Source organism: Cricetulus griseus (assembly GCF_003668045.3).
Source record: "Cricetulus griseus strain 17A/GY chromosome 1 unlocalized genomic scaffold, alternate assembly CriGri-PICRH-1.0 chr1_0, whole genome shotgun sequence".
In the NCBI taxonomy this organism is placed as follows: Eukaryota; Metazoa; Chordata; class Mammalia; order Rodentia; family Cricetidae; genus Cricetulus; species Cricetulus griseus.
In genome coordinates, this window is record NW_023276806.1 from 200,359,991 (window position 1) to 200,387,688 (window position 27,698).

At 36.0% G+C, this 27,698-nt stretch overlaps 1 protein-coding gene across 1 annotated transcript in view; it reads left to right on the plus strand.

Annotated features, from left to right (window-relative positions):
- LOC113832815 (metabotropic glutamate receptor 8) overlaps positions 1 to 27,698 on the plus strand; it is a 768,119-nt gene that overhangs the window by 674,826 nt on the left and 65,595 nt on the right. Inside the window, exon 8 of the mRNA XM_035451540.1 lies at positions 18,001 to 18,936. Within this exon, the coding sequence (XP_035307431.1) occupies positions 18,001 to 18,936 (936 nt within the window). The remainder of the gene's footprint in view (positions 1 to 18,000; positions 18,937 to 27,698) is intronic.

The following is a 27,698-nucleotide window of genomic DNA, read 5'->3' on the forward strand; positions in this document are numbered from 1 at the left end:
TGGAGTAGATGTGCTGGTATACATGTATAATGGATACAGGAGAATAAAGGGTTCAAGGCCAGCCTGGGATACACAGACAGAGCCTATATCAAACACAAAGAAACATAATTTGAAAAAGGAAAGCAGCAGCCTCAGGTTTTGTTTGAATCAGTGTGAGAGGAAAGGGGACTGATAGTAACTGTGATCACTAGGCTGATAATGACTGCTCTTGTCTTGACCGTTTACATATAGTCAGCATTCAATTTCAAGAAACTCATTTGAAGTAAGGTTGTCCCAGCCTGTTTTCATAAAAGGAATAATAGAAGTTCAGAGATATACATTTAGCAAGTTACAAATCACAGATGTAAAGCTGAATTTCATTTGAACTCCAAATGTTAATTTGAAGACACAGATTTTCAAGTCAAAGTAATTTTTAGGTTACGTATGATGATATTCTTATTGGAAGGTACAAAATCATAATGACATAAAAAGCAAGATGAATTTTCATTAAAGATAAATCTGAACTGCAGCATATATAATCATTTTAAATATTTTAAATATATGCAACTAGACAAATTTTTTGAGCAAGACCTAATACACCATAAGTACTAGGGGATTTTGTCATTACATATTATATTTTACATTTTGGAATTAGGCTAACTGGGGATTCAAGCTTGGAAATCATTTGTAATCAAGGGAATGTGCACAGAAATTAATTTTAGAGTATTATTGTGCTTTATATAACTCTGAAAATGTGCAAAAAGTGAAAGTGCATATTTACTTTATTGAACTTTGCTATTGTTTCCCAATGTTGAGAATCAGATTACATTATCTTGTGATTGTATTTTTAAAATATCATTAGTTCCTGCTTCATGTAATGCTAGGTTAAGTAATGCAATATGTACCTAATATATAGCATATATATAAGGCACATATTAGACATTATCTCTAACCTAAAGGAGATTAAAAAGCTAATAAGTAGTTAATTATAGCATTAGAACATAATGAAATTTCACACAAATGATTCAAAGAAAATGCATAAGTTGAGGAGAGAAAGACTACTTATGGTTTACGTGATCAGGGAATATACCAGGAAGGCATTTAAAAATCATTCTTGAAGAAATACTATTTTGACAAATATTGAAATAATCTTCTAGATAGAAATAACCAAAGAATAAAAAGTCACAAGAAAAAGTCAGAAATATCTGCAGGAAAAAATATATTAAAAATTTAAGTTAAGTAAGCAAGTCCTGAAGGAGATATTCTTTTTTATAATGCTACTAACATATTTGGGGCAGAAATTTCAAGAGTTTGAAGTCATGTTACAAATCTATAATATTTTTGCATAATCAATTAGAACTTTGATCAACTTTCCAAGAGGGAAATATGCAAGCAAAATCATGTTTAACTATTTTGTTGTGGTTTTAAGACAGGATCTCTTGGTGTATCATAGGGTTGATCTCAAACTCAGGATCTTCTTGCCTCTGCCTCCCAGATCCTGACATTCCAGTTATGCATTTTGCTATGTGGCTGGAATATTTTTCATATTTTACCTAATTTCTGTGTGGGAGATGAAAAATAAGAGTAAAAATAGAAAGTTGCCTGCTTTTTATGGTTTGCAAAAGATGGCTGTTGAGTGAATTCAGAGGACTGCACAGAACCATGGATGACTAATGGAAACTATGTGTTATGAAATTCATTTCAAATTTAGAAAAGCCAAGAAGAAATTGTTGATCCAGTGATGAATCCATTTTATATATTTGTTTTATTATTAGACAGTTTCATACATATACATGGACGAAATTATACGTGTGTGGATTTTAGTGAGATTTGCCTCCATTACCTTTTCTTACTCATTTTCCACTGAAAAACTTTCACTTCCCAGAAATTCCTCCTCGTACTTTCATGACCTTTTGTGTTTATCACCCACCTACTTTAACTAGGGTTTCTTTACATAGATGTGGGTGGGAAGCTATTGGTTGGAGCATAGGGCAAATACATATTAAATATTTTTACTTGAAATACACTTGCATTGCTTTCTGCATTTAAAAGGAAATAGGGGTATTTCCTTTCTCTGTCCTCTTGCAGATTCCTCTTCAAATTCTCTCCTATGCCACTGCTGCAATCTCAAGTTGATATCCTCTTATTGTTGTGTGTGTGCTAAGTCTAACCAATAAAGGAGCACATGCCTGGGATAGGCTAGATTTTGTCCAAATGTGGGAACTTATGGATTTATTTTTCCCTTCTGTGTTAAAATGTTCATTGGCATTGGCATTGCTTCAGTCTTGTATATGCAGTAATTTCTGTGAATGACTTGTTTTAAATGCAGAATTTTGGTACTATGGTGTTTTTAGTCTTTCTGACTCCTCTTCTGTGGTATTTCCTGAGCCATAAATGTAGGAGCTGTGATGTATATAAATCTGTTTATTAGGACTGGTTCCCCAACATCTGTTGATCTCTGCATTGTGTGGAGTTGCAGTTTCTGTGATGGTTGCCATTTGATGTAAATAAAGGCTGCTTTGATGAGGAGTGGTAGCTGCAGTAACATTTTTGGATTTGGAGCTAGGAACCACAGATGAGAGAAATCACATGAGTGGTGTTTATCTTTCTGGTATAGGTTACCTCATTCAGTATAATATTTACTGGATCTATGATTCATCTGCAAATTTCATGATTTTATAGCTAAATTGTTTTCCATTGTGTATATGTAACATATTTTATTATCTATTCATCTGTTGAAGAACATTTAGGTTGTTTCCATTTCCTAGATATTGTGACTATGAACATTGTTGATCAAGCGTCTGTGTGGTATGACACTGAGTCCTTTGGAACTATGTCAAGAGTAGTATGTCTGGGTCATATGTTGGATTTTATTTTTGTGTTTTGAGGATTCTCCATAATCTTTTCCAGAGTGGCTATACCAATTTGAAAATATATAAACTCATGGACATTAAAGAACTCGTTATTGAACTATGAATGGGTCACAGAAGAATAAAGAAAGGGAAAAATTCCTTAGAAATAAATGAAAGTAAAACCACACAAAACCTCTAGGCTACATTAAAAATAGGTCTGAGAGAGAAAGCTTATAACCCTAAGTAGTAACATTGAAACTCAGAAAGAAGTTAGGCATGGTGCCACACGCCTTTAACAGCAGCACTGGGGAGGCAGAAGCAGACAAATCTTTGAGTTCAAGGCCAGCTTGATCTACACAGCAAGTTCCAGTACAGCCAAGGCTGTTACACACAGAAGCCCTTTTCAAAAAACCACAAATGAGAAATAAAGGAATATTCATTTCTAAATTGTTGTGTTTTATGTTCATGATATTCCTTTATTTCTAGTTTTAATAAAATTTTCATCTAGAAATGTGGCCCAAACAAGATTTCTTTTAAGACCATTAAAAAAAATCTTTAGCATCCATCTCCTTAGTACATTTTATCCAAGCTTTGGACTTAGTCAATTTATCATTTGTTTTGTTTGTTTGTTTTATTTTTGTTTTCTGGCAGTTTACTTGTGTGCTTTTAAACCCATAAAAGCACATGCAAGTTAAATTTTCATTGAGACCTGGGGGAATGTATCCTGATTGTTACAATTTTGCCCTTTGCTTCATATTAATATATCATTTTAAGCTACATTCGATAGTTGTGTTCAGTTTTGTAACTAGATTTGCTCACATTATTTGAGAGCTCTCAGAGGCTTTGGGGATTACAGTCATCTTATGTCTTAGGGCTTCTTCTTCTTGTGTTTTCAAATTTGTTTTAATATCCAGCAGGCTCAACTGACTATGCTGATAATTTTTTGCAATAAAATTATTTTTATGTGCTTTTTTCTCAGAGTGATTACATATCAGCTGAAGTTTTTCCCTAGTCCCTAAATGTGAAAAATAACTTGGTAATTTTATTTTTGCTAGCAAAATCCTTTTTAGAAAATCAAACTGGAGTTATGTTGGGATTTTTTTCAACTTATAAACCTTTACAAGACAGGCTTATGTTTAAGATCAATCTCTTCCATTTATTAGTCATTAACATTAAGTCTCTCCACTTAAATAGTCTTTAGAAAAAAAATTCTTTCATCAAACCACTACTCTGTCCATTGTCTTTCCATATAATTTATTTTACTTTTTATCTTTAGAAATGTAGGAATCCATGTTTTTTTACATTGCCTTTCTCTTCTTTTTTGGTTTATATTTTCCAACATTATACCCCTTTACTCCAATGTTTGAGCTTTATAAATTGGCTTCTCAACAGTAATTTGTTTTTGTGAACTGTATATTATACTCCAATATTTCCAGTTTTTACTTGTATTTGACATGCTTGTTTGTCTAAATATTATTTCTTGTGACTTTTTTCTACTTGGCTTTTTATAATTTTTTCTCAGACACTTTTGTTGAAAATGTTTATTAAATTTTTATAAGCATGATTTCAAATTAATTATTTTAATAAAGCATATATGGAAAATGCCAGCCCATGATATCTAAGTTCTAAATACAGAATGTCTGTATTTGTGAATGTATCTATTCTCCGATGCTGAGAGATAGCTGCCTTCAGCTTTTTAAACAAATGGGTTTCTTTAATGTGTTTTTATGAATTGTTTCTAAGTAACATATTTAGCTTACCTGCTGCTTTGTGTCTTTCTGTGATGTCACTTTTGAGTAACCTCTCATAAGGACTATCTGGTTCTCTCCCACACTGGTCCTCCTCTGTAACTGACAATTTTAACATAGATACAAATCTACCTTGCATTGTCTTGGTCTTATAATTTCTGTTGATTAAGGTGAAGAATAGAAGAAAGGATATGCTATAGGTAGGGTTTTAGTTGGGAGGTGGTAGGGGAGGACGGGAGGGAGAAAGGAACTTGGATTATCATATAAATCAATCTTGTTTCTAATTCAAATAAAAAATGATAAAAATATGCTCCCAAGTGTATAGTTAATTTTGATTTCCTGGAAATTTGTATTGTTCCTGTAACTTATGACCATTTAAAAAAGTTATTTGTTTCATTTCTTAGTGATTTTTTAATATGAAATAACTTCAAATTTTTCCCCAAAGGATAGCTAGCTGGTTTACAATATTATGTTCTTCGATAGCTTGTGCAGTGACTGGTTTTACCAGTGCCCCTCAGGTGAGAGAACTGTACCTTTTAGGGTATCTTCCTTTTAGGCCATTCAGGAGAATCTTATGGACCTTGTCTATTTCTTGTAAAATCTCATTTATCAAAGGTTTTGTGAGACTGAAAAGTGAAAGATTTTTGAGAGTGTGAATGCATAAAAATGTCTTCTATTATCCTTGAAGTATTATTATTATGCTTAATATTGAGTTTCCAAGAGCTAGGCTAAAAATAATTTTACTTCAAGATGAATAGGTACTACATTATGTTTTTTATCTCAGATTTGAAATAATCTACGACGTGCAATTTTTTTTGGTGTGGGGAATCTCAGAGTGGCAGTTTTCAGAATCATTTAAGATCTGTTCATTCCCAGGGTTTTGGAATTGCAACATGATAAATCCTAAAATTTGATATATTTATATATTGTCTGGTAATCTCAACAAAACCATTAGACCTAAAATTTCATTTAACTTTACTTTGCCCAATCTTCTTAGGTATTTTTGTCTAATATTCTCTTCCCCTTTCTCTTAGATGGTTATTATATAGATATTGAGACTCTTAGATTCTCTTTTAACTCTACAATTGCTTTACTTCTCACTCCTTGCCCTTTCTTAACTCTAACTTTGAGTAAGCTATGTCATGTTTTTGGATTTAACTCATTTAGGAAATTATAATTAATAATTCTATGTATAACAGAATTAGTAATATAATTCAGTATAAATTAAAATAATAATAACCAACCCAATTATAATTAATGTATTATTAACCATGGTGACTACATGTTACTTAGAAGTTCTTTAATACTCTTTTCATATTCTTTCACTAAAGCAACATTTTATCATTTCATACATGCACTTTAAGACATCTCTAGGGCCAGCAAGGTGGTTCAACAAAAAAGTAATCAGAAGAAAACTGACTTTTGCAATTTCTTCTCTGATCTCTGAATGTAGAAACACAAATGTGCACTCACAGACTTACTGTAAAAAGGATATCTCTGAAGTCATTTAGAATCTTTTATACTTTTCTTCTCTGTGCACTGCCTGTACTTTCTCCAAGTTCCTCCTATTTGCTTAACATCTCTTTCCATCAAGAAAATTCTTCCAGCACCTGATGATCTCTGGGCTCCCATTAGAGAAAAATAGAGACTCATTTGAAATTTTTGATACATGGGTATTTTTGTTTCTGTTGTTTCATTGGAAAACATCTGATATCAAATCTGAACATATCCAAATCTGATGTATCAAATCTGCTGGATTGGAATGCTTCAGGTTTACACCATTAATACTCCCTTTCCAACTGTGTCAAGTATCTGGGATCACACAAACCTTTAATTCACTATTAGGAACTGTACCAATTAGAACTATTTTCAATAAAACAGGCTAAGTGGATACTGTAACCTCCGTGATGCTCTTAGATAAAAGGACACAGCTAGATCTCTCCTAAGTAGCTTCCAACTTTCTCTGCAGTGACTGTGAGGGGAGGGGAGTCACAGGGTTGTAGGGATGCTGAGCAGGACACCCTTTTCGTTTTCATCTTCTATTTAAGGTGTGCTATGTTAGCTCCCACCACTGGAACAGAGGCATGAGACACTCAACTTACAAAGGAAAAAGGGTTTTGCCCACAATGAAATGAACCTGTTGCTATTTGCTATGAAGAAGTTTCACATGGCAACGGTAGAGCATGCATATAAGAACAAAACAGTTCACTTTCAGTCAGGAAGTGAGAAAGACAGGGATTCATGATCACTGAGGAAGACATAACCCTCAGTGACTAGATATATTCTAATAAGCTTTGTCTCTAAATTCTACATACTTTCCCAAAGAAGCCATGCTGGGAACTAAACTCTTAATATAGTGAGCTTGGAGAGACATGAAAGACCCCAAAATAGCGTGTCATGTGTGGAAAAAACAAAAACAAAACTTTCAATAAAAATATAAGATATATTGATCAGTCTTGTACTTACCCTTTCTTTTCCATTCCCAGTGAAGTGGGTCTGGTGACACTCCCTTCACCTAGGTTATTATGTTAAAACTGTGTGCCTACTTCTGTGTCTCCTGTCTCCTCTACTTCCTACTCTGTATGGACTTAATGTAGCTAATTTTCTTGAGCTTTTAGCTGTCTGATATTGTCCTTCACTACCCTGAAAACTGTGCAGAGAGGCAAAAGAACTTTATTGATTGTGTGGCCTGGGCTTGAATCTACTCACCCTCCTTAAATAGCAATGTGACAAAAGTGATGTTATTTAGAGTCTTGTCCTCTTTAAAGAAGTTGGGGAAGAAATGTCTGACTCAGGGATGTTACAGATGCCAGGACTCAGTCTTAGTACACACTGGCTTATAGAAGGCCCTCAGTATGTGTTATCCACCATCACACTTTTCAGTGTTCTTGTTGTCTTTATGCCTTGTATGTTTTGTGGTACAAAATGACATGCTACTATAAGTGTTCATTCCAAACCCATCTATGCATGTTTATATTTATATTTATTTTTTAGGACTTACTTTTTAGGACTTACTCTGTGTGTTTGGGTATGTATGTGTTTTGCTGTGTGTGTAAATGTATGTGGACCATTGTGTTGTGTGCAGGTGCCTGCAGTGGGCTGAGGCACTGGATTCTTTGGTGCTATAGTTACAGATGGAGTCTCCACTGGGTGGGAGCTGAGTCCTCTGAACTGAACCTGCGTCTTCTGCAAGAGCAGCAAGTGCCTTTAACCACTGAACTTTCTCTCCATCATCTACATGTGTATCTTAACATTCTGAAAGCATCTTTCCCCCTAAATTCTATAGGCTGAGCTGTATATCCATTAAATCATCTGAACTAAGACTGAATGGAAAAGTATTTTAATGAGCACAATATTGAGTATGTTGTTTAAATAAACACAGAACATTTTGCAATGGACTACATTAGTATATGAATGAATTGAAAAGCATGTTATTTTAGAAAAAGTAAGACATATTCATAATTAAATGGAATGTTCTGAAAGTTTCAAAGATTTCTACGAGTGAGTCTTAGTCCTGGGTTGACTTTCATGTTATTGACTTTTACTTCTAATTAGTAATGAAAAATCCATTTAATTGAATTTAGTTCCCATAAAACACTGACACTATGTGTTTAATGCAATTGGTTATGTGACATTTAAATTGTATTTTAATATTAAGCTGAATTAAGTTCAGATTATAAATGCTGTAAATACTTTTTTAAGTAATAAGCAAATGTTCTAAACTATTCTGAGAAGTTAACTACTAATTTTCATAGAAAACATATAGATAAATTATTCCTATATTAAAACATTATTAAAGAAGTACTTGAAACTCCAACTGCAGTCATCTAGAATATGGACTAGTGCACATAGCAAAACAATCATACCTCAATGTATGATTGATAATTATCACTCCATTATAAACAAATTAGAATGACCATGGTTTTAGAACTAAAATTCTGTCTTGGTATCATTGTGGTGAATACTTCATGGTACTTGGGGATTATCATATGCATGGTTCCGGGAAGAGTTTCTGCTTTGGGTTTGCTGTATACTTCCTAGTTGGCAATGACATTGAAAATCTGATTTCCTGCTCTCTTCATTAGTCTATAGTTTCTGCTATATATAACTCAACACTTATAATCTGCTCTGCATCTCCAAGTCCAAGGTCAAGAGCTAGGTGTAAAGCGAGAGCCTGTAGGTTTAAGATATCTTTATTCCGATAAATACCAGCTAAATGCAAGCCAGCATGCCCAGGGCAGCAGGGCATTGAGGCCAGAGAGAAGGGGTCTCCCATGTGCTCACTGTCCCTTAAGAGCCCATCACTCATCATCCTGACTTCACCTGGACCATGCCTTGACAGGTGTGGTCAGGCACACCTGTAGCCAGCCTCTAAGAGGCATAGCTTACTGTTCCCTACATAGGTGATTTTTTTCTTCTATATAGAATTAGAAGTAAATACACTTGACCCATATGCTAATTGCCAGAAAACAGCAGGCACACCATAAGTCGTGGAAAGATAAAAACAAAACATAGTAGACCTTGATGAAACACAGAGACAACAATGTTTGACCTCTCACTGTTCAACTGTTTTAGATGAAAACCAAGCAAAACAAAGCAAAACAAAAACTAATTATAGGTAGAACATGGCTTCTACTCAGTGCTGCTCCTCATTTCTACATTGAGGATTCTGCAGTATTTTGATTCACAAAACATTTTGAAGATCTTGTGAGATTTTTCTAATATCACTTCAAGATACACCGCAGATGACTAGCAAAGCAACCAAAATTAGTTGCTTTGAAACTATAGATAAAATATTCTAGTCACTAAATCAGCCCTGAGCAGAGCTCATGTACACTCACAGACACTGAAGCAGTTTGCACAGAGTCTGCACTAGGACCTCTGTGTTTATTTTGTGGCTTCTAGTTTAGTGTTTTCATGGCATTCTCTGGTGTGTGAAAGAGTAGGTCTGATTCTTATGCCTGCATTGTGCTCTTTTCCTTCTGTTGGTTTTTCTTGTTCAACTTTAATGACATAGTTTTTGTTTTATTAGATTTCATTTTGTTATATTTTTTAAATTAATAAATGAGTGAATGAAAACCTAGCACTAAAGTAACAGTTAATGACTGAGCTGTCATTTGTACCTCCTGGGTGAGGGAAAAATACAGCTTTCTTATGGAGCGACACTGAGTATGTCACCTGCTCCAAGGCAGACCTCATGTTCAATAGTAGTTGACCAACATATAATGGATTCTTTAGTCTTTTATTTGGATAGTTTGGTTTGGGGTTTTTTGTTTATTTATCTTTTGGGGTAGTCATTTATTTTGTTATTATTTTGGATTCTTAGTTGGGGTCATCCTTGTGGATTCCTAGTTCAAGATTTCTTGTTAAACCCATAATGGCTGCCTCCATTAAGGTATCTCTTTCCTTGATCTACTTCTCAGTCCTTCCCCATCTAGATCTTCCAGGTATGTCTCTCTTAGGGTTCTTCTTATTTCCTAGCTTCTCTGTAGTTGTGGATTATAGGCTTGTTGTCCTTTGCTGTATGTCTAATATCCACTTATGAGTGAGTACATGTCATTTTTGCTTTCTGTGCCTGGGTTACATCCTTAAGGATGGTTTCTTCACATTCCATCCATTTTGTGCAAATTTCAAGATGTAGTTGTTATTTTTTAACCTCTGAGTAGTACTCCATTTTGTAAATGAACCACATTTTTTTTATCCTTGTGGTATGAATTTGCATCCTTTGGTTATATGACAAATAGTAGAACTGATGGGTCTTGAGATAGACTGATTCTCATTTTCCTGAGAATCTTCCATATTGATTTCCTAAGGGCTGTACAAGTTTCAATTCCCACTAGCACTAGAGGAGTGTTCCCCTTACTCCAGCATAAAATGACATTGGTGCTTTTGATTTTAGCCTTTCTGACAGGTATAACATGGTAACTCAGAGTTGTTTTGATTTGCATTTCCCTGATGGCTAAGGGTGTTGAGCAATTTAAGTGCTTTTCAGCTACTTGAGATTCCTCCATTAAGAATTTTCTATTTAGATCTGCACCCTATTTTTTACATTTGATTATTTGATGTTTTGAGTGCTTTGTATATTTTGGAGATCAGACCTCTGTCAGTGTAGGGTTGGTGATGATATTTTCCCATTCTGTCATGTTGACTGTGTCCTTTGCCTTACAGAAACTTCTTAGTTTCAGAAATTCCCATTTATTAATTGTCTATCTCAGTGACTGTGCTACTGATTTTATGTTCAGGAAGTAGTTTCCTATCCAATGTGTTCAAGGGTAGTCCCCACTTTCTCTCCTAAGAGGTTCAATGTGGCTGGATTTATGATGGGGTCTTTGATCTATTTGGATATAAGTTTTGTGCATGGAGACAGATAAGGATCTATGTGTAATCTTCTACATGTCAGCATCCAGTTATGCCAGCAACATTTGTTGAAAATATTTTCTTTTTTTCATTGTATAATTATAGCTTCTTTGTCAAAAATGAGGTGTTCATAGGTGTGTGGATTAGTATCAGGGTCTTCAATTTTATTCCATTGGTCCATCTGACTCTTTTGTGGCAATCAAGCTGTTTTCATTGCTATAGCTCTATAGTAGATCTTATAGTCAGGGATGGTGATGCCTCCAAAGTGCCTTTAATGTAATGGAATTTTTTGGCTATTCTAGGTTTTTTTGTTTTTGCATATAAAGTTTAGTATTGTTCTTTCAAGTTTTGTGCAGAATTGAACTGGGATTGTGATTGTGATTGCATTGAATCTGTAGATTGCTTTTGGTAAGATTAACATTTTTACTATGTTGATCCTACTTATCCAAGAGCATGGGAGATCTTCCATTTTCTGGTATCTTCTTTAATTTCTTTCTTAAAGACTTAAAGTTCTTGTCATACAGGTAATTTCACTTGTTTTGTTAGAGTTACCCCAAGATATTTATGTGTGTGTGTCTATTGTGAATGGTGATATTTCTCTGATTTCTTTCTGAGACCATTTATCGTCTATTTATAAGAGGGATACTGATTTTTGGAGTTAATCTTGCATGTGGCCACTTTACTGAAGGTATGTATCAGCTGTAGGAGTTCCCTGGCAGAATTTTTCAGATCAATTATGTAAACTATTATATCATCTGAAAATAGTGAAAGTTTAACTTCTTCCTACCTAATTTGTATCCCTTTGATCTCCTTTTCTTGTCTTATTGCTCTAGTGAGAATTTCAAGGACAATATTGAAGAAATATGGAGATAGTGGACAACCTTGTTTTGTTCCTGATTTTAGAGGAATTCCATTGTGTTTCTCTCCATTTAGTTTGATGTTGGTTGTTGGCTTGTTGTATTGTGTCTTTACTATGTTTAGGTAGGTTCCGGTTATCCTTGATCTTTCCAAGACCTTTACCATGAAGGGGTGTTGGATTTTGTCAAAGGCTTTTTTCAGCATCTAGTGAGATGATCACATTGTTTTTATTTTTCAGGTTGTTTATATAGTGGATTTCATTGACAGATTTTCATCATTTGCTCCTTCCCTGCATTTCTGGAATGAAGGATTATTAATCATGTGGATGAGTTTTCTGATGTGTTCTTGTATTCAATTTGTCAGTATTTTATTGAGTATTTTGATCATGAGGGAGATTGGTCTGTAGTTCTGTATCTTTGTTGTGTCTTTGTGTGGTTTTGTTATCAGTGTAATAGTAACCTCATAAAAAAGAGTTTGGCAATGACCCTTCTGCTTCCATTGTATGGAACAATTTGAGGAGTATTAGCTCTTCTTTGAATTGCTGGTAGAATTCTGCACTGAAACCATCTGGCCCTGGGATTTATGTGGTTGTGAGACTTTTGATGACGGCTTCTATTTCATTAGGGGTATAGTTCTATTTAAATTGCCTATCTGTTCTTGATTTAATTTGGTAAATTTTATATTGTTTACTATGTATCTACTTTATTGATTTCAGCCCTCAATTTGATTATTTCTTGGCATCTACTTTTCCTGGGTAAGTTTGCTTCTTTTTGTTCTAGAGATTTCTGGTGTGCTGAAAGTCTTTAATGAGACTATTCTCCAGTTGCTCTATGTGGGCACTTATTCCTATGAACTTTCCTCTTTAGCGCTGCTTTCAAAGTGTCCTGTAATTTTAGATATGTTGTATCTTCATTTTAATTGAATTCTATGAAGTCTCATTTTCTTTCTTGACTCAGGAGTGATGCAATTGACCATTGTTCAATTTCCATGAGTTTGCTGGCTTTCTGCAAGTTGTGTTGTTTTTTAATTCTAACTTTAAACCATGGTGATTCTATAAGATACAGGGTATTATTCCAATTTTTTGTATCTGTTGAGGTTTGTTTTATTGCTGAGTATGTGGGCTTGATTTTAGAGAAGGTTCCATGTGATGCTGAGAAGAATATTCTTTTGTGTTTGGATTCCTGTTAAACCCAATTGAGTCATTACTTCTGTTAGTTCCTTTTTTCTTCATTAAGTTTTTATCTGGTAGTCCTGTCCAGTAGTGAGAGTATGGTGTTCAAGTCTCCCATTATAAGTTTGTGGAGTTTTATGTATGTGTGATTTAAGTTTCAGTGATGTTTGTTTTACAAATGTGGGTGCCTTAGTATTTGGGGCATAGATGTTCAGAATTGAGACTTCATCTTGGTAGATTTTTCCTGTGACAAATATGAAATGACGTTCTTCATCTCATTTGATTAGTTTTACTTTGATGTCTATTTTGGTTGATATTAGGATAGCTACACAAGCTTGTTTTTGGGTCCATTTGATTGGAAAATCTTATCCCAACCCTTTACTCTGAGGTAAGTTCTGTCTTTGAAGCTGAGGTGTGTTTCTTGTATGCAGCAGAAGGATATATTTTGTCTTTGTATCCATTCTGTTAGCCTGGGTCTTTTTATAGGTGAATTAAGACCTTTGATATTAATTAAGGGATCTTAATGACCATTGATTGTTGATTTTTGTTAGTTTTGGATTAGTTGTTGTGGTGGTATTGTGTGTGTGTGTGTGTGTGTGTGTGTGTGTGTGTGTGTGTGTGTGTGTGTGTGTGTGTTACCCCCTTTTAGCTTTTGGTAATGTGGGATTATCTATTGCCTATCTTTTTGTGAGTGTAGTTAACTTCCTTGGGTTGGAGTTTTCCTTTCAGTACTTTCTGTAGGGCTGGATTTGTGGCTATGTATTGTTTAAATCTTGTTTAGACATGGAATATCTTGTTTTCTCCATCTATAGTGATGGAAAGCTTTCCTGGGTATAATAGTCTGTGCTGGCATCCCTAGTCTCTTTGTGTTGGTAGAACATCTATCCAGGACCTTCTGGCTTTCAGAATTTGCATTGAGAATTGAGGTGTAATTCTGATAGGTCTGCCTTTATATGTTACTAGGTCTTTTTTTTCTTTGTAGCTCTTAATATTCTTTTTTTTATTCAGTATGTTTGGTGTTTTGATTATTATGTGGCAAGGGGACATTTTTTTTTTGGTCTAGTCTATTTGGTGTCTGTAAGCTTCTTTTACTTTCATAGGCATGTCCTTCTTTAGGCTCCATTTTTTTTTTTTTGTGTGTGTGTGTGTGTGTGTGATTTTGTTGAATACGTTTTCTGTGCCTTTGAACTGGGCTTCTTCGCTTTCTTCTATACCTATTATTCTTAGGCTTGGTCTTTTCATGGTGTCCCATGTTTCCTGGATATTTTGTGTTAAGAATTTGTTTGACTTAACATTTTCTTTGGTCAATGAATCTATTTCCTCTAATATATCTTTAACACCCAAGATTCCCTCTTCCATCTCTTTTATTCTGTTGGTTGTGCTTGTATCTATTGTTCCTGATCATTTACTCAGATTTTCTATTTCTAGCATTCCCTCAGTTTATGTTTTCTTTATTGCCTCTATTTCAGTTTTCAATTCTTGAACTTTTGAATTGTTTCCTTCACTTTTTTGATTATTTTTTTCTTGGCTTTCCTTTTCTTAAGAGATTTCTTGAGTCCTTCCATTTTTGTTTGTCTTTTCTTCCATTTCTTTAAGGGGGTTTCCTCTTTAGGTGCTTCTACCATCTTCATAAAGATTATTTTAAGGTCATTCTCTTTGGCTTCATCTGTGTTGGGATGTTCAGGTCTTGCTGGTATAGAATCCCTAGACTCTGGTGGTGTCATTTGACTCTTTCTGTTGTTGAATGTGTTCTTATACTGTTGTTTTCCAATCTCTTCCTCTAGTGGGTGCAGATGTGGCCTGTAATTCAGGGGATTTCTTTTCCTCTAAATGGTGTAAGCAGGGCCTGTGGCTCAGATGGTTGATCTTCCTCTCCAAGTGGGGGCAGGGCCAAGGCTCCAATGGTGAGGGATATAGTGCTGGATGGTTTGGAGTGTCAGGAGTGTGCCACCAGGTCTCTGGGCTTTCTCTCCCAGTGCAGGCAGGGCCAAGGCTCTAATGGGGGCAAATGCAGTGCTTGATGGTTTCTGGCTGCTCCCAGTACTCTGGGGGATTCAGTTAGCAGGACAGGGTAATGTGACCTGGTCAAGTTCCTCCAAGGAGGGGTGGGGAAGGAGAAGGCCTGCCACTCACCCCTGGTAGGTACAGGGCTGAAGCTGCTACTCTAATTTTTGTGAACATATTTTATATCCCTTGGAACAAATGAAGTGTGTTGAGAGTTAAAGTAATAAATATGTAGTTATAGACAACAATTATTTTTCTTTTAATTGTGTAGCTTAATGCTTCTGAAACTTTCTGCTGACTTTAATTTCTGTTTTGAATTAAACCATGATAAATGTCTAGAAGCCTTAGACAAACTGATATTTAGGACTATAATAATAATTACCTTTAAAATATAACTTGCATTTTTTTTTCTGAGACAGGGTTTCTCTGTGTAGCTTTGGAGCCTATCCTGGCACTCACTCTGGAGACCAGGCTGGCCTGGAACAGAGATCTGCCTGCCTCTGCCTCCAGAGTGCTGGGATTAAATTCGTGCGCCACCAACACCTGGCTTAAAATATAACTTTCAAGTATCCTTTCTTATGAGTCCATTGTGCTCTAAAATCAACATTTGAGCCACTAAGTAGAATATTTTAGGTTTTTAATATTTTTCGGAAGTCCAACTACATGCTTTTAGTTTAAAATTTCCTTCTTTCTCATTGAAACGTCAAGTAAATAAATATCCCTTTGTAGTCATTAAAACTTAATGGGAAATTAATGGAGTTGTAAAAACGTTAGCTTTACTTCATGGAAAGCCAGGCAGGATGGTTCTGGTCATTCTCTGTGACAAAGAAGGGTTAATTAAAGACATTTAAATTATTTACTCCCCCTTGGGCAGATTTCAGATCTTCCCAGCAAGTGCAGAGTTTAGGGACCAGGGACTACAAATCCTGACCTCAACAGGCCAGGGAAAGACAATGAAGGAAAACATTCTTGTCATTTTCTGTAAGAATAGCCACTTGGCTTTAGGAGCCCACTCCCTATGAAGGGATACTCTCTCAGCCTAGATACATGGGGGAGGGCCTAGGTCCTGCCCCAAATGACGTGACAGACTTTGATGATTCCCCCATGGAAGGCCTCACCCTCCCTGAGGAGTGGATGGGGGTGGGATGGGTTGAAGGTAGGGGGAGTGGAAGAACAGGACGGAGAGGGAACTGGGATTGGTATGTAAAATAAGATTGTTTTTAATTTAAATAAAAATTAATTTAAAAATAATAAAAGAAAAATGAAAGAAAATCTTTTTCTGTAACAGTAAAGAAAAAAAAAAAAGAATAGGCCCAATCAGCTGGTCCTCAAAGGGAGGCCTCCTTAAAAGCAATAGGGGAATGAGGCTGACATTGCACAGTTGGTGACTTTAATATACATGATTGCTTCTACCTGGCTTACCTTCTCCGTGGATTATCTAGCCGATGTTGTAGTGACCACAGACCTGACAGACTTAATTTGAACTGCATTAGCTTTTCATTGCAGTGTAAAAATAACTCCAAAATGTATACATATATAGCTAAGTGACCATAATATAACTTAATGAGTTTCCCAAACAAACAAAGATATGAAAGCAGAAGATGGAGCATTTGGGGAGAGGAAGATGATGAATGGGAGAAGGGCAAGAGCGGGTAATGCAAGTAAAACATGCTCAACATATATTCTATACATGTATGGAACTGTTAAAAATAGAGAAATAATAAACACATTATATACCTTTTTAGCGTGAGAATTCAGGAAGAGCTGAGCCGGGCTGCTCAAGTTCAGTGATTTCCACAAGTCTAGATGTAAGCAAGGGTTGAATTCATCGGAGGGCATGATTAAGCCAAGCAGTTACTTTCTAGGTGTCTCTGAACATGGCAAACTGCTTGCTGTTGCTGGCAGGAGACCTCCAGTCTTCACCTGGAGCCTGCTTGAGAATTTTCAGGACACTGTGGTGGTGGTAAGTGAGCACGAGTGATATAAGAGAAAAAGCTGAGGCCAAAAGTGACTTCATGACCCAGCTGCACAAGTTGTGGCTACCATCCCTTGAACACAGCCAGTATTGTTTAAATTGGTCACTCTTTTCAGGGTGAAAATGGATCACAGAGGTGCACATATTCAAGTTGGAGAGGGCACTGGGGACTACTTGCGAAGATGACTACCATGGGGTGTAGTAATTCTTATAGGCTCTTAATGAAGTTGGCCTTGGCAAATTAATATTATTATTATTATTATTATTATTATTATTATTATTATTATTATATTTTTGTATACATGTGTGCCTCTAAGAGGCTTCCAATTCCCAGTACTTTCAAGTTGCCCTCCACTTGGCTTATCTGTATGGTACATTTTTTTCTGTATCCCCATTGGTAATAATTTCATTGCTTTCAGCCACCTTTAAGATTGCAAGTGTTCAACAGTAAGCATTATCTTTGTCTTTTATTCAACATGTTTTTTTCAGTGTGTGCCTAACATGTGAATATTGTTCTATCCATGAGCAAATGAGAGTCAGAGATTAACTGCTTGCATCATTTCCTTTCAAAACCAACACATTGTCCTCTGAATTTCCTGAGTTATTTTAGAAAGACACCAATCATTGTTTATACATGTGTGTCTTAATTTAGTGTTTGAAAGATTTTGACTTTCATCTCTGTGATAAGCTCTAAAAATACCTTTCTATGGGGATTTTTCTTTGCTTTGTTTTGTTTTTCTCCCTCTTATTTATTTTTAAAGCTTTCATATTAAAGCTATTTGGGCCAATAAATCTTTCTTTGATATCATAGTGGTCAGCCTTGAAGAGGTAAGTGGAAAGTAATGACAGTCATCTAGTTGATGATCCAAGTGATTGATTGGATCAAATCATTTAACAGTTTTACAAAGTCAATATCAGGGAAAGAAATGAGACTCTTATTATGGTAAACTGTATTTGTACTGTCAGCAATCAGTGATTTATTACAAACCTGTGGCTAGGATTAGGATATTATAAATGGGGAAAAATGAAAGGCTCATTAATTTTTTATGCCCACAGGTGGAAGACATGCAGTGGGCTAATAGAGAACACACACACCCAGCATCTGTCTGCAGCCTGCCTTGCAAGCCTGGAGAGAGGAAGAAAACTGTGAAAGGGGTCCCTTGCTGCTGGCACTGTGAACGCTGTGAGGGTTATAACTACCAGGTTGATGAACTCTCCTGTGAACTCTGCCCTTTGGATCAGAGACCAAATATCAACCGCACAGGCTGCCAGAGGATCCCCATCATCAAGTTGGAGTGGCATTCTCCCTGGGCCGTGGTACCTGTGTTCATAGCAATATTGGGAATCATCGCCACCACCTTTGTGATTGTGACATTTGTCCGCTATAATGATACACCTATCGTGCGAGCTTCTGGGCGGGAACTTAGTTATGTGCTCCTTACGGGGATTTTTCTCTGTTACTCAATCACCTTTTTGATGATTGCGGCACCTGATACAATCATATGTTCCTTCCGACGGATTTTCCTGGGACTTGGTATGTGTTTCAGCTATGCAGCACTTTTGACCAAAACAAACCGTATCCACCGAATATTTGAGCAGGGGAAGAAATCTGTCACGGCGCCTAAGTTTATCAGTCCAGCATCCCAGCTGGTGATCACCTTCAGCCTCATCTCCGTACAGCTCCTTGGAGTGTTTGTGTGGTTTGTCGTGGATCCCCCCCACACCATCATTGACTATGGAGAGCAGCGGACACTGGATCCAGAGAATGCCAGGGGAGTTCTCAAGTGTGACATTTCTGATCTGTCACTCATTTGCTCGCTGGGATACAGTATCCTCCTGATGGTCACTTGTACTGTTTATGCCATTAAAACCAGAGGGGTCCCAGAGACGTTCAATGAAGCCAAACCTATTGGATTTACCATGTACACCACTTGCATCATTTGGTTAGCTTTCATCCCCATCTTTTTTGGTACAGCTCAGTCAGCAGAAAAGGTAAGCAACAAGAAATCCTTGTGACAGCCCTTTTTCTGGGTTTATCTAAACTTAACCTTACTTAGAATTATTTTTCCTACTTTAGTTCATTTATATTCTTTCAAGATGCTTCAGTCTGTAATATGTGTGTGTAGTGTGTGTGTGTGTGTGTGTGTGTGTGTGTGTGTGTGTGTGTGTGTGTGTGAAGGTTGCATTGCTTTGAGTATTGTGGCCTATGTATGACTCCCCACACCATGCCACTATTGCATGCTCTTTAGCAGGATTGAAGATTGACAGACTTCATATCATTTTCCGAGTCTCTTTTCCCAGCCCTGCTATCTACAATGTCACTGTTCTTTTCCAAATGTTAATTAAAAGACAGAGGCAGAAAGGGCAGATGGGCTCACAGGGGTGAGCAGTCCCTGAGAGATCCTATTGCATAGCAAACGACATCTTTTCCTTTCTGTGGAAACTCTGGGAAATAGCCATTTCTTGACAGTTATGGTTCCAATCACATATAATAGCAGAATTTATGGTAACACAACCAAACCCAAAACATATCAAAATGGGCTAATACAATCCTAACCACTGACCACATCTCCCCAGTGCCTAGTCTTGTTAATTTTACATTTACAAATGATCATGATGGTGAATAATTATGATAGCAGTAGACAATTATATAACATTGCTTATATTTGTAGGTGAAGATCAATTGACCCTCCTGAAGTAATTTCTTTTGTCATTAATCTTCAGTTCACATTTTCCCACATAAAACACTGAATAATAGAGAAAGACTTCCTATGATATGTGGTATGTGTTGATGTAGGTGCTGAGAACCAAGGTTAACCCTGAGTTTTGAGAGGTAGAAAGAGGACGCTCATAGCACACAGGGCGATGTTGGATTTCTATAGTGATAACCCTTCAGCCTTAATGTGTATGTAAGAAAGCTCTCTCAAATAGAGGATTTAACATCTGCCCACCATCCATCATTAGAAAGACATTGACTATCTCATGGGAAATTATATTCCTGGGACTGTATAGATGCAGTTGAGATCCTACATAACTTAAAATCTCAACCAAGTCAGATGGAAAGTCATCCACAAGGTGACAGGAATTTTTAGGATCACTATTCAGAACTCAGTGCATCAATGTGGCCTGTAAGTATGAGACTAGCATGAACTTGCCTCAGACATTTGATGTGGTATCAAACATGAAGAGGGAAGTAAGACAGTCAGGGGCTAGACCCTTAGTAATGAAGAGATGTTTTTCAATATATAGGAATGGAAACCTATTAGAAATTATACCTATAAATCTAACCTGTGAAAGAATATAGGATCTGGGAAATAACTGCCTCAAAGTTCAGTGTTGAATTTGATTTGTTGGTTCAGTCATGGAAAATGCAATTTTTTTCAGAGTTTAAAAATGCCCAAGTATATGCATTACTAGTAACAGCTATGCAAGCAGTTGTTATGTTCACTGCTGGCCCCTCTTCTTGAGTACTGCATTACATACAGAGGGCCATCACAAGGTGTTGACTGTGCTTCAGGTGACCAATAAGTTTCTCATGTAGAAGATATCATCTGTCTAATATTACTTGTTATTCTACCTCTTATATTTTAAACAATATAACTGCTATTTTTAATATGACTTCTATAGATGGGCAGGTGAGAAAACAATTGTGAATGTGTTTATATCTTTTTTCTTTTGAAAATTCAATATGTCAGAATTTAAGTAAAATCATCATCTTATATCAAGGTATTGGATACCATAGTGTTTCAAGTATGTTGAATTTGAGTTCTGAGTGGGCCTTTAAAGCTATTAAAAGTATTTTGTCCCAGGAGGAGCTCATGAGGTCCTGACATAAGTGAGGAGCTACTGACAATTGACAGCAGCTGGGGGATGAGAAGTCATTCTTCTTTACAGATATGGCAAAGACACAGGCTACCCATGCTCCTGTGGGCAGCCTCCACAACCATTTACATAAGGATAGCATTAATTGAACTTAATGTTTAGTTTTTGTTTTTTAAAGAAGGGATGTTTATTGGACAATGGACCTGGGGAAGAACTGGAGGGAGAAATGGCAGCATGGATATTAATATATTTCACTGTATACATACACAAAATTCTTAAAGAATAAATTTTTCTAAATACAATATTTTTCTCTCCAAAGAATAAAGTTATAGATCTATAGCTGTTACCTAAAAAAACAGCTATTGAGATAAAGATTTGAACATGAAATAAACACAGAAACATACCAGGAAATTGAAGCTACCCACTGTGATGCTGAGCCTATGAGAGGTGTATATCTATTTTAAAATATGAACTTTATATTTACTTTTATGAGTATGGGCATATCCATGCCTTTAGGGACATGGTTGAATGTGGTTAGGCAATTTCTTCTTTTCTTTCATAGCTTTGTGGAATAAAACTATGTTTGAAACAAATTGTAAAACAAATAAAAATATGCTAACTGGAATTTATTTTGTATTTATGATGTGATTAAATGTGAGCCAGTCTGCAGAACTCAATAATAAGTAATAACTGTTTGGATTTTCAGAATGTTATAGAGATGTATCATTTAGTCTCCAGGTTGTAGAATTTAGACCGTCACTATAGCAAGAGCTATTGTATCATAAATAGTCTTTGCCACTGAAGTACTTTATATAATGGAATTATGTGTTATCCTAAAACTTACCTTAAAATTTACTGTCTTCTTTTCTTTCAAAGTATCTTTGTTATTCAAGATGATAGATAAAATGCTTCAGAGTATTTTTAACATTGTTAAAGCTATTGGCATGGATATTAAAAATGAACTAGACATTTCTACTTCTAAAAGAAGTCTTTAAATAAGTTTATTGACTTGGCAGGGCAGAAGAGCTGATCACTCCTCCATTTTCATTTATAATGCTCAGCCAATTAGCCCAGGTTATCAACTTGAAGCATTTACAACAGCCAGGCGACACACACATCCATTAATTCAGCAGATAGTTATTGAGCATTGTGTCTGGCATTGTGCTAATTATTGAACCCATGTCAGTCTGCCTCCCTGAGTGTCCTTGTAAGGATCAGCTTGGCTCTCAGCCCATGCCTTCTTGCTGTCTGCCAGCACCAGCAAGATGCCAGGCCCAAGGGCAGGGAAGATGGTGAGATGCCAGATATGAGATGAGAAAGCAAATAACTATTCATAGTATAACTATACATTAGTGACACAGAATTTGTAACATGGAAAACAGCAGGAAGAGCAATTTTCTCCCAGTGTGCATATTGTCATGCCATCTGAGAGTAGTGTCTACTGCAGGAAAGTTATTGAACCATGCAGCTCCCCCTGAAATTACAATAGGCAAGAAACCAAAGAGAGTCAAATAATCTGTATAGGTGGTTCAGAAAACATTTCTATATAACCAAGTTTTCAGTTACACAAAGAACACCATAAAGACTTTTAGATCTTTGAAGTATGTGGTGTCTACTTTCAATAGCAAACATCATTTAAGTTTTCCACTTGTTTTTTCTTTAAATTTACAATTATGTAATTTCTCATACTTCTTATTCTGCTACATATTGGAAGAAATTTACTTTCTCCTTGATTAAAGAGAAACAATATGAAGAAACTATAGAATTATTGAGGCATTCCGTGGGTATGACCAAACTCGCATAATTGTGCTGAAAAGACAGAAATACATTTAAAATCATTAACTTAATAGTCAGGAAAATAATCATTAGTGGTAGTTACATGCTGATAAATAAGGTGGCAGAATTGGGCCCATAACTGACAATAGTTATAACACTGCCAGACTCCAAGGAGTACAATATTTCAACAAGATCACAGGATATATAAACAACAACAAAAAAACCCAAAAGTAATCAGAATGGAAAATATAAAGCTGAAAGATGTCTTAGTGTTTCTATTGTTATGATGAAACAACATGACCAATAGCAAGTTGGGGAAAAATGAGGGTTTGTTCCACAGTACATCATCAAGGGAAATTAGGACAAGAACTCAAACAGGGAAGGGAACTGGAGTCAGGAGCTGATGCAGAGTCCATGGAGGAATGCTGCTTACTGGGTTGCTCATCATGGATTAATTACCTGGCTTGCTTTCTTATGGAACCCAGGACATCTAGCCCAGGGGTGAGACCATCCACAATGGGCTCGACACCCCCCCCATCAATCACTAATTAAGAAAATGCCACAGGCTTGCTTACAGTCCAATCTTATGGAGGCATTTCCTTGATTGAGGTTCCCTCCTTTCAGATGACCTTAGCTGAAGATGGATTTCATACTTCATTAAAAAGTCTGCCAGACATTCTTGGGCCTATAGGCTGAAGAATGATGCCCCAACATTACAGAGGAACTTCCGATGACTGTCCAGGCCGTGAGATGTCTCTGTCAATTCTAGAGTTTATATATTATCCTTCTGAGGCCTTTGATAGAGTTGAAGACTGATAGTTATGGTTATGGTTTTCCTTAGTTATGATAAAAGTTACATATTAAACTTTAGACTCACAAAGGTAGGATAGATGCTAAAATATTTTCTCTGATTTTGCCAAATGTTAGTAGACTAGATATTGTTTACTATAGTTCTTGCTTAATAACTGTTTTGTTATTTTTAATTTTACTATGTTAAAGTTAAAGCCTTCCTTTTTATTTAGACAGAAAAGAGGGAATGAGGGGGGATGTCCTTCTGTGTGCTGTGAATATATGTTTCTCTGATTGGCTGTTGAATAAATTCTGATTGGCCAGTAGCTAATCAGGAAGTAAAGGCAGGTCTACCAGACTAGAAGAATTCTGGGAAGAGGAAGCCAGAGAGTAGCCAATAGTGAGACACCATATAGCTGCCAAAGGAGTAACATACCAGTGCATTATAGTAAGCCATAGCCTCATGGAAATACATAGTTTAATAAAAAATGGGTTAATAATTACGAGAGACCTAGCCAATAAGAAGTCTGAGCCATTAGCCAACCAGTTTATACTTGATATAATCCTCTATTTGTTTATTTGGGAATGAAGGGTGGCAGGACTTGGCAGAACAGAAACTTCTTCTTCACTTAGCTTATGTCAAGTTAACATAAAACTACCTAGCAAAGTTAGTAAGACAAACAACCCCTCCACAACTCTACCAAACAAATTGCCCTAAGAATGACATTGGTACACCTGAAGCAGTTTTTCCATCCTTGCCATGTAGAGCATCTACCCCACAACTGTAGCCAGAGTCCTAGTCATCTTCAACTGCTTGTTTCTAGTAGTTCTACTGTCTTGTTTGCTCTTCTCACCTTTAAATGTCAACACATATGAACTGGTAGATCATACAGCTTGTTTATTAGATATGTATCTGAATGAGTACATTCCCAGATGGAGCCCTTTATACAATACACTCTCAGTAAGTGCCTGTTATGTGAGTGGATGTCCTATCTTATAGATTAGTGATAATTCAATAATAGACATGTTTGTTTAGTGTAGTGATGTGCTACTTTGAGTATTTTGCCTCTTCCTTGTGCTTTCCGTATATCTGCCCCTATAGAGAAGAAAGAATGCAGGGGTAAGGGAATGCAGAGCTGCAGTGATTATAAGGAAGAGCGCAGCTCTGGAAAATCAGTGCTGGAAATTAATTTTGGAGATTCCCAGTAAGCTGAGATTATATAAGCAAGAGACCATACTCCCACTACTGTGAGTAAATTCTCCAAGACTACATATTCAACTGTAGAGCCACATAAAACATCAGCCTTTCCCTTTGCTCATTCTTATTCTCAACCCAGAGTACACTTGATTTTATATACTATGGGAAAGGATAGGAAGATGTTTTATTATAAAATGTGCTTTTGTCTCATTACTAATTTTTAAAATAATAAAAACCTTATCCTGGTTTTACAGTTATAGAGTTTGTGAGTCATGAAAAGTATTTAGCACACAGTAATCAGTGTTGGGCATCATCACCCTTAAAGTTTCTTCCATGAAGATGGAGGGGAGCCTATTTGGTTTCTCTCATCATTGTATTCTAAAACATATGCATGATTACTAGTCTGAAACAGTCTTAAAGATATTTGTTTAATGACTAAAATATCAAAATAAATGGAAGTCATGGATCTCATTTGAATTAAGTGGACAATTGATCTCAATTTCTCTAGCCACTTGTACCTATATTGTAAGTGTTTTTATCAAACATGGGCATATGCTTATGACTGTAGGTATGTCAATATGTCAGTAAAAGAGGGATGTGAGGGAGACATTAATCCATAGCAGAAGAAAGGAGATGTTCCTGAGGCAATATATAAGTCACTTCAAATAAAAATGTCGAGGAAAACCCAGGAAGCAGTTGCTAAATTGTTTATGCTGAAATTGGAAATGTGAACGGCTTTAAGGGGGAATGTGAGAGTGTTCTCTCTGACTAGCAATAAAATACCTGCCCTAAAGAATAGTCCAAGAGTCAAGAGCTTTCAAAACCTAGAGTGCCAATACCACAAAGCCTGGATATCCATGGAGAAAGACGCAGGATAGACAACTCAGACCTGAGGCCCTTATAGCCACAGATGGAAATAATGAACAGTATCTGCTTTGCTTGTCTACACCTGCATGTTGTCCTGTCTGCTGATGGACTGTATATATACATTTTGTTTTTGTTTTTCTTGCCACCTTGTATTCTTTTGAAATGGTTCTCTTTAGAGACTTCATTTACATCTCAAGTTATAGTAATCTTTCAGGTGGTGGAGTAGTTTATTTTCCTAGATAATATCAGTTTCACCAAGATGATTTGATATTACTTTAGAAGGGGAGAAAGAAATGAGAACAGAAAACTGAAAAGAAAGTATTTATCTGGTATTACATTCCTAGGTAAATAAAATGATATGCACTTGTGAACATTTAGAAGAAAAAATGAATTTCTTATAAACACACAGGCATGCCCGGGAAGGAGTGTCTGAGTTTTTTGTTTGTAAATGACTGTGACATATTATAGCTACAGGAAGCTTCACCTTTACAGATTTTGTACAATTCTTTTGGAGATTCTTATCTTACTTGACACCGCAAAGGGATATTTATTCAGTGAACCTTGTTTAGGTTCCATAGGGTCATGTTTGGGATGCTAGGGGAAACAATGGTCCTAAAGATATTAATTAGACACATTTGGTTATTATGGGGTTGTTGTATTTTCTCATACTTTCCTTTTAAACTTAACTGAGTTTTAAAACTTTGTAATTATCTTTGCCCAAATTCCAGTGACTTCATGATCTATATCATCTATATCGTTACTGAGTCGTCTGGGAAGGTGGTGATATAGCTAACACACCTTGTCAAACTCGTAGTTGTTGATATGATCCAAAGCTCAATTATACTAAGTTTACTTAATATTAATTTTCTGAATATATAGATTATGGCTTTACTTTACACTATTTAGAGATTTGTCATATAAAAAGACATTTTTTTCTGTATTGATAGAATGTTCGTGACACCCAAACACTTGATAATAGGGAACTAGGTAACTGATTTACTTACTGTGGATTCAAGTTGCATTTTTCCATGACTCAGTAGAGATTTCTGTCTCAGGGAAGCATACAGAGTGCCAGAAAGAGAAGATGGTAGCTAGTAAATAGATCCTTTTGGCTAAAAATAAACACAATTTTCTGTGGAGAAATTAAAAATATATATCTAAATGGTGTTTCACATAAAGGCCAATATCACTCACCTTAAATTGTGAAAACTATTTAACCAAGTGTTAATGTAAAATACACATATGTGAAGCATGAGCAAACAAATATATGCAAATATTTAAATGAATGAATGAATGAATGAAAATAAAAACTCGAAACTCTTAACTCTTCTCTGTCTATGATTTATATAATTAAGGAGCATAAGTGATTACCATCAAGGAAGCCCTAAACTATATCCCAATGAAAGATCAACAAGTAACTTGAAGATGCTATGGTGACCATCAGGTAAACATGCAAAGGAATGCATTTCAGGATATGACTCCCAAATTTCTGCCTTCTATTCCAATTTCAGGGTAGGGAGAAGGGATGTTAAAATTGTATTGTTTTGAAGAATAAGGAGTATCTGGGAGATGTGATCTTCTGTGGGTATAAGGCACAGGAAGAGAAGGATGTCAGTACTGTTATGTTAGACACAGGGTGGGGGAGGAGTAATAGGAAATCTATCTCTTCTAGAGCTGATATAGTTTCCAACTCCTCAAACACATTCCTCCTGTCATAAGCACCCAGTTCTTACTTGTTAGTGTCCTTACCTGTCAAAGAAAAATAAGTCAGGAGAAACAATCATTACCTCACAAGTCCATATCCAGTCACCCTAAGCAAAGGCCAAGATCTCCACTGGCAATCTTTCTCAATTAGCCCGGCCTGGCAATCATAATTATACATAAATATCCATGGCTTATTGAGACTGAAAAAAACCAATAGCACAAATTATAAAAGACTATAACACAAATGGAAAATAGCAACCAATTCCAAAGGAGAAAATCACAGAAGCAATTGAGAAGATATTTGAATTTGATTTTTCAACGTTCTCAGATAGAACCAAGAGGATAATGGATATTCACACATATGCCAGGGTATAGGATCCCCCAACACAGGTGAAGAAAAATCTGAGACATGGAAAATAGAAGCAAATGTGATTCAACAATAAAAATGTGTCTGAGAAATCAGATACTGGTGATAATCACAGAAGATCCAGTAGAAGTAAATCAGTTGATGAAGCAATTGTAAACATAAAAGCATTTAACAGCTTTAAGATCACTTCAGCTATTTTATATGCTTTTTTTCTTTCTTCCATCTCTCCCT